Genomic DNA, 7888 nt, shown 5'->3' with positions numbered 1-7888 from the left:
GGAGGTGATGATGATCACGGGGTGAACACAGCGGAGATAACTTGATGAAGTGGATGATAATTTGTATGACGCAACGAGATCTCTCGATTGGTCCCTGTCGCCAATGCAATAGCTCTCAACCCTACAAGATATCCGCAACTCCACATAGTTGCGCACATAGCCGCCGACCACGAAGCGGTAAGTTGCAACCTTCTAATTCCTAATGGAACAGCATATCACATAAGACTTTCAGGGATTCAACAACAAATCAATGCAATATGGTGTAGCGATTCAATAGAGTTGCAAAGCAATCAACTATGAACTAGGGTTTATCTTAAACGTGGTCTCAAGCAACTTTGGGGGCGTCCTGGGCACTTATATAGGGGTTCAGGACGACCTCAGGTCGAAAAAGTACGAAAATAACCGACCCAGAATAGATCTGGTCGAGACAGACTCGGACTCGGCCGGCCTAGGGGCCGGTCGACCGGGCCTGGGACCGGCCAGTCCGGTTTGGACGGGGCCAGGGACCGGATGACGACCGGACGATGCGTCCTGGCTTACTGGACTTGGTCCGGTGGCACCGGCGTGGCGCCCGGTTGGGACCGGGCGGACCCGGCGTGGCAGCCGGTCGGACCGGGCCTGGGGCCGGATGGTCCGGCGGCACGGCCGGTTGACCGGGCTGGGCGCCGGCCTGGACAGCTCCTCCTCTCGCGCATGCCTCCCGCTCCTCCCTCGCGCGTCCATGGGATGTCTTCATGTCCAGCTCCATGTCCAGCTTCATGTCCACCTTCTTGTTCAGCTGCTCCTCTCCTCCTCGTGCGATGCTTGGTTCCCCTTCATACCTGATCATACATAAATAATACGACTTAGGCAGTATAAAGCTCTCATCGATCAAAGTATCACTTAGGAATAAGTTCACCTGTTGTTTAAGTAGCTTCGTACGAGCTCGTGTCATTGGTCCAATCCTGACTTCATTGGACTTGAGCTTCACAGCAGCATCGTCTTCATCTTGTAATGACGGAGGTAATAGTGTGGCAGGGATGTCCTCATCACACAACCTCCACCGTAGCATCACCTAGCTCTTCCTGCGACGCAATCAGCCCCGCGAGGAACTCCATGGCGGGTCCACATGGCCGGCGAGGTGGTCGAGGCCGCGGGCGTGGCCGCCCTGGGGCCGGGGCCGCCGTGGTGGAGCAGCTACAGCCCCACAGTCGCCGTCGCCTACGTTGTTGTCGTCTTCACAGAAGGACCGGTGCTTCGAGTTCCTACTCCGCATCGACTAGGACCCCCTCGGTATCAAGCGGCTCCCGGACAAATTCACCGAGTTGGCCGATGGCGTCGAGCCGGCCCAGTTGCGCTACTGGAGGCCAGCTGCAACTTTTGCCGGTGGCCTGTCGAGGTCTTGTTCGACGGGAATGGCAAGATGTACCTGCACATCGGGTGGGACAAGTTCGCCCTCGACCTCGCCACCCGGCTGTCAGCTCACCTTCCTCTACACCTTCCTCTACGGAAGCGGTGGAGGAAGGCCTTGTCGGAGACGTGGTGCAGCCATCGCTTGCTGGCGGCGGCGGCGCGGACGAGCGTGGTGGGGAAGCCAACGTGGAGGAGGATCTCGGCGAGGAGGTCGTCGTCGCCGAGCACCTTGGACACGGCGTCCGCCGCGTCGTCGTCTTCCAATTTCGCGAGTTTTCTCGACAGATCCATTGTTGCGAGTTGACTTCCATGGGGGGCAGCGGAGTTGATCGAGGAAGGGCAATTGAGGTCATGCTGGGCCGTCGCAATGACCGGACCGCTTCGCTCGGCCTTTTACAAAGATGGAACGCCAGCCCACGAGTGTTTCGAACGAGCTTGGGCGCGTCTGGTCCGGGGGGTGCTGTACGCCGACCTGGTCGGTGCGGACCAGGCGCCGCACACCCCCCAGGCGGGTTGTTGGGCCGGCCCAACGTTCCCACTCTTTCTTTTTTTTGTTTCTTTTGCTTTTTATTTTTTCTGTTCAATTTTTTTTTTACGTTTTTTAAAAGCTGATTCTTTTAGACCTGATTTTAAAATTATTTTAGTTTTTCTGAAATTTAAATATTTTTATAATTTGAACATTTTTTAGATTGGAACAATTTTTAAATTGGAACAAATTTTAAAAACAAAAAAACTCAAAATTTATTATTTTTTATATATGAACAAATTTCGAATTTGAACAATTTTTTATTTGAACAATTTTCGTATTTGAACAATTTTTTATTTGAACAATTTTCGTATTTGAACAAGTTTTTATTTGAACAATTTTTGAATTTGAATTTTCTCGAATATTTGAGATAAAACATTTTACATTTAAATATATATTTAAATTTCAAAAATTAAATCTTAAGAACGAAAAAAACAGAAAATAAAAATAAACAAAAAAGAAAAAGAAACAAAAAAGAAAAAACAGGAATGAAAAAGAAAAGAACAGAAAAAGAAAAGAACAGAAAATGATCTCAAAAAAAAGAAAACGGCCAAGTGGCCCAACACCCGAACTGGGCCGGCCCGTACCGCGCGCGGGGGTGTGCGGCATGCGGTACGCGCCGACCTGGTCGGTGTATAGGAAATCCGTCTGGTCCGGCCATTGGTGTCTGCGAGACATGAACATACCTCTCCAGAAGGCACAAGAAGCATGCTGGCAAGCCCCTTCAAACAAAAAAAAAAAACCTTCAAAAGAAGCATGCTGGCAAGCAGTAGACCATAAGACCACGACACGATCGCAGTAACATGAGTAGAGATAACTATTCAACATACAAGTCTTCTCTTCTCAACCGCACAAAACGAAGATTCGGTTGAAAACAGTGAACATACCACAGGATACCTAACATCGCACTCTAATTCCTAAATTCATTGCAGGTTATAATAAAGGCAGTTCGAACTGCTATCAGGTACTTAAGAAAATGCAGGTCACTACTACTGCTCTTCCATGATGCCACCCTCGTCACCGCCGTAGCTAGATACCATCCAAGAGCTCCCTCATATCTTCCATCTTCACATGGCATTTCTGTTTCAAAGACAACATAACATAGATCAGGATGGGAAATTTGTCAGAATTTAAAATGAATGGTGAATATAAGTTTTTATCTTTTGAAGTGAATGGTGAATACAAGTTGCTAGTACAACACGAGTTAAATAATATAAGCACTCAAAGTAATGCATTTGTTCCTACAAGGGTACAGGTTAAATGCATTTGTATACTACGGAGGCATGTTTATGTTATACGGCTTGTAGTTCAGTAAAACTATTCTTGATCGTGGAAGGACAAGTTCCATGCAAGCAAAAATTACTCCATTGTTAAATTATCTTATCCACCACTCATGAAAGGAAAATTTTGATGTGAACACGGTACACTAAGCAACAGTTTGCTTCAACATACAGATAAGGAACATTAGTTTAGTGATACATAAGCTTTCTTAAATAAAACCATGTTCATACTTGTGAACATGCAACTTTAATTTTGCACTTAAAGACACCTGATAATTCAGAAAATAGTGACGGAAGCAGAATGAAATGTCCATGTAAAACAACCAAACGGGTCATCTTCAGCAACACTATATTTTTTTTATCATTAGACTATATACGGTCAACACATGCTTCAACAAGTACCAACCCCATGGAGTAATATGATGTAATCTGACACATCAGTATGCCTACCAAACAAAATCAACAGCCATCGGCACTATGAAATGTAATTTTGTAACAAGTCTGGAGTCATTTGAGTATCATCCTAAAACTAATGACAGGCTAGTATTAAGTATGACACTGTATTGAGAGATACAAAATTAGGAATTAGACATGTGGTAAGTAAAAAGATAGCCAAACATTATCTGCCCTCAAAAGAAAAAGCAATAAATCTTTTCGTACGAAGTTCTTTTAAATGCCTTAATATCCTAGACATGCATATTATCATCACACAGTCCAGTAAAACAAATCCCTGGTCATAGAAGGAGAAATGCCACACAAGAAAAAACTACCCATTGTTAACTTGTATATCTACTAGTCACATCAAAGAAACCTTTCGCTTATGATATAATTGAATCAGGAATGATGCATAAGAGATATATGATCCACTATGCAACATCATGTTTTGACATACAGATACGGAATGCTAATTCACTTATGCATCAACATTCTGAAAAACCATGTTTATACTTTTGAACATTGAATTTTAGTTTTTCACTTAAATGCCTTAAATTTCAAAAAAATAGGTGACAAAGCAAAATGAATCGTCCATCCTAAAGCACCAAACAAGTCATGTGACAAGTAATTCAGAACAGATGAAGTACTATTACTAGACTATATATGGGGAAGAACAAGTTCAGAGAAACATGTTGTCTGGTACCAACATATGCTCTAACAAAAGTTCACATTATATTGATAATATGTCATTACTTGACAATTCAGTATATGTCTAGCAACAGACAAAAATAACAAGATATACTATGAAATGCAATTTTCTAGCATGTATGGTGTCAAAACTTTAGTATGTCAACAATATGTTAAAATGGCGCAAGAAATCAATCATATACCTAAGACCATTCTGCAGCTAAACCTGACAGTGTGATGGAAGACGAACCATTGATAACTAGAAAACATCTATAAGATCACTATAAAGAGTATCTAAAGGCCAAAATGCGAACCTGGTAGGATCACACTTCAGCGCAGGGAATGTGGGAGGCCAGATCATCATAAAAGGTTGGATACTAAAATCCACCTGGTATAGTTCATCTTCTGGCGTCTCATACAATGTACGCAGTGTCCTGCACCTTGTATCAAGATAGAACACAGACCGACCCATTTGCAAGATCACAAACTCAGCGTTGTCCCCCACATGGATTATCCAGAGAGGAGAAATAATCACATCCTTAACAGTGCAGTCTGACATCATTAGATTTGCACACATCTCACGCAAACAAATGGTACCCATAATCGACCAGCTGTCCCCCTTGTGGAGCCATATGCCAAGTTGATGTTCTTTCATCCCGACTAGATACACACTGGAAGCATCATCAGCCCGTGATATCATGGAGTCGCTCAGTCCTGGTGGGAGTTTAACTGTGGAAAAACTTGAGGTCGTCAGATCCAAGACGGTAATCTCTATGTAGGTGGCCATGATGTAGATTCTATTGTCAACCAGCACAGCTCGTATGTCCTCCCGCCAATGATCGATCTGTGTCGTGGCCGAGGCAAGCATGCACCAGGCTCCATCTTTCAACATAAACACGTGCACCGCAAAATTTGTTTCAGATGTTGTATCCAAGCTCGTGGGGTTCTCCAGCAGCACAAAAAAGTAAGATAAACTGCCGTCCTTTTCTTCTCTGGAGAGGATTAGAAAGCCTGCTGGACCCAGGCCGCGGTACTTGGGGTGCTGGTGGTGGGGTGAGAGTGGTGGGTCGATGGCCATGGCTTTCTCGGGGCAAAGGGGGCTGTCCATTCCAACAGTGAATCCCAACAATTCTTCAAATCTCATTGCGTGGTTCCTTGTGCTGCGCAGTGCGGTGGAGACGCTGCCGTTCCGGCAGTCGTGGACCAATACTTCGTGACTGACCAGTGAGTCCCCATCATTGGGTGCGCCGAAGCTGTAGCCCTTGACGATTCGGACGGCGGCGGCCAGCTCGGGGGGCTGAGGAAGCATAGGCACGAAGCGTGGATCCCCTTGAAATATTTGGGTGTAGAAACCGAGGATGCGAGGCGGGTTGAGCTTACGGAAACGGCGGAGGAAGGCCTTGTCGGAGGCGTGGTGGAGCCATCGCTTGCAGACGGCGGCGGCGCGGACGAGGGTGGTGGGGAAGCCGGCGCGGACGAGGATCTCGGCGAGGAGGTCGTCGTCGGAGAGCACCTTGGATACGGCGGCCGCCACCGCCGCCGCGTCGTCTTCCATTTTCGTCTGTGGGGCAGGACAGCAGAGGAAGTGGGATCGAGCTGGGGTCTTTCTGGGCCGTGCCGCTAGTCGGCCTTTTACGACGAAGATGGGACATCGGATCCTAAACTCAATTTCTTATATTTTGGTGCCAGATTTTGAAACTAGATCATCCGCCATAATTTAAAAATTGATATAAAATAAGAACTAAATGTTCCTAAACACTACAATTAAGCTAGCCTGGAATTCACTACATCACTAGGACTTGGGGTGGCCTCTTCGGCAAAGGCGGTGGCAGTATGTCGTCATCGTCGGTGTCCTCATCGGAGAAGTCGGAGTTATCGCCCAAGTAGTCGGCGATCACGTAGTTGCGGAGCGCCATCTCCGAGCGGATCAAAACACGCTTCGCCCATCGAATGTCGCGCGCCTCCTCCTTGTCGGCCTCGCGGGCTCGCTTGGCCTTCTCCCACACGTCAGTGACGACCGTCGTGCAGGAATTGCGCCCTGCCATGGTGAGGTTGTACGCCTCCCGAGCGGCGTCATCCTTCTCCTCGTTCAGTGATAAAGGGTTAACCTCGTCAATGCCCATGATGATGGACTTAGATTTCTAAGAAGGAGGACACTAGCGAATCAACAAACCGGTCAGCCAAATTAGGCAGCCAACGAATATTACTATCAAGGGAGAATCGTTGTATGATGTAAAACTAGGGTTACAAGGTGTCTTGCGCGATTGAATCTCTGCCTCCTCAGTGGCTCCTCCTAGCCCTTATATAGCGGGCTAGGTCTCAGAGTTCACCTCGAGATCGAGTCACAATATAAGTCGGTTCATTTGACATGGGCTTAACTCTTTCCTAACGTGATATCTTCGGATTCTTCTGGATTTCTTTGTGGGCTTTCTATTTCTTACTGTGCTTTGTACTAGGGGATGGCGATGCTTAGATCCATCTTCACCATCATCATCAGGCTTATAATTTGGGGAAACATTGTAAACACGAAGCATAAAAATGCACCGGACACGGCATAAAACAATGCAGTTCATGGGAGCAAAAATAATATAGCTTCCATTGCTAATATATATGCCACGCATCATAATAAGTAGGGTATGGAAGAATCATGGCAATCATCATAAGAAACATCATAATAAGCGGGATATGGAAGCATCAATTTAATTTGTACGCGGCAGATAGCGATTTATGTACTAGAAGAAAACAAATTTGAAATGTATAATGTAACAATGGTTCCCGCCAATTGTACTAAACATGTACCAACTTCATGATCACCTGTGCATAATTCTTGACACATGAAGCATGAACAAACAATACATTGAAGCATAAAAATACTAATATTACCCTGTAAAGATCTATAAAATAGTATATGCAATGTATGGCACAAATGGGCTATATGATTCGTCTGGACAAATTGATTTCCCAATTCCAACCGGTAGAGAACTACAAGGAGACTTGAAGTTCATAAATTTCAGAAAATAGACATACATGGAGAACTAGGTCTATCAATTACCTTCTCCCCGAATCGAGTTGTTGTTGAAAGGAGATAGCCGGTAATTATGTGCGGTGGAAGCAGGGACCGGATTGAGCCACCTAGCACAAACCATGCTGGTCAGTAATGCCGGTAGAGTGACATGAGCCACGCATGTGCACGAATCAACTCCCATCGAGCTCCGTTGTACAGAATTTACCTAGATATAACTGTCATCTCACCATAATTCATCTACTGGTGAAGCATACAAAATTGAAATTCGGCATCCTCTTCCTCGAATTCGTCATGTAGATACCGAAGCAGAATTATTCGAATCATGAACCGCTTGCACGCGCGAATGCCGTCCTTCTCCGCCCTGAGCTCCACCTTCTTCTGCGCGTAGAAGGCGCGCTCGTCGAGGACATCCTGCGGGATGGCGGCAGCCCACGCCTCAATGGCAAGTTCATCTGCTAGCACAATGGCGAGGTGGCGCTGAACCTGCTTTTGGCGGCGGCGCTGCTCGGCGGTGACGAGGCCATCGAAGCTGGCCAAAAACTC

General features: G+C 46.1%; 1 protein-coding gene across 1 annotated transcript; it reads right to left on the bottom strand.

Annotated features, from left to right (window-relative positions):
• Positions 1 to 2658: 2658 nt before the first annotated feature.
• Positions 2659 to 5939, bottom strand: LOC127305607 (uncharacterized). Its single transcript, XM_051336108.2, has 2 exons — positions 4635 to 5939; positions 2659 to 2998 (listed from the first exon to the last, which is right to left on the bottom strand). Exons 1-2 carry the CDS (start codon positions 5873 to 5875, stop codon positions 2986 to 2988), a joined length of 1254 nt encoding a protein of 417 aa, XP_051192068.1. The 5' UTR covers positions 5876 to 5939; the 3' UTR covers positions 2659 to 2985.
• Between the last annotated feature and the right edge of the window lie 1949 nt (positions 5940 to 7888).

Source organism: Lolium perenne, chromosome 6, assembly GCF_019359855.2.
Source record: "Lolium perenne isolate Kyuss_39 chromosome 6, Kyuss_2.0, whole genome shotgun sequence".
NCBI classification, from domain to species: Eukaryota; Viridiplantae; Streptophyta; class Magnoliopsida; order Poales; family Poaceae; genus Lolium; species Lolium perenne.
The sequence above is the reverse complement of the archived record's forward strand: the minus strand, read 5'-3'. Positions and strand labels throughout refer to the sequence as shown.

Excerpts from the sequence above, each read along its gene's own strand:
- LOC127305607 (XM_051336108.2), bottom strand. The coding sequence starts at position 5,875 with ATGGAAGACGACGCGGCGGCGGTGGCGGCCGCCGTATCCAAGGTGCTC.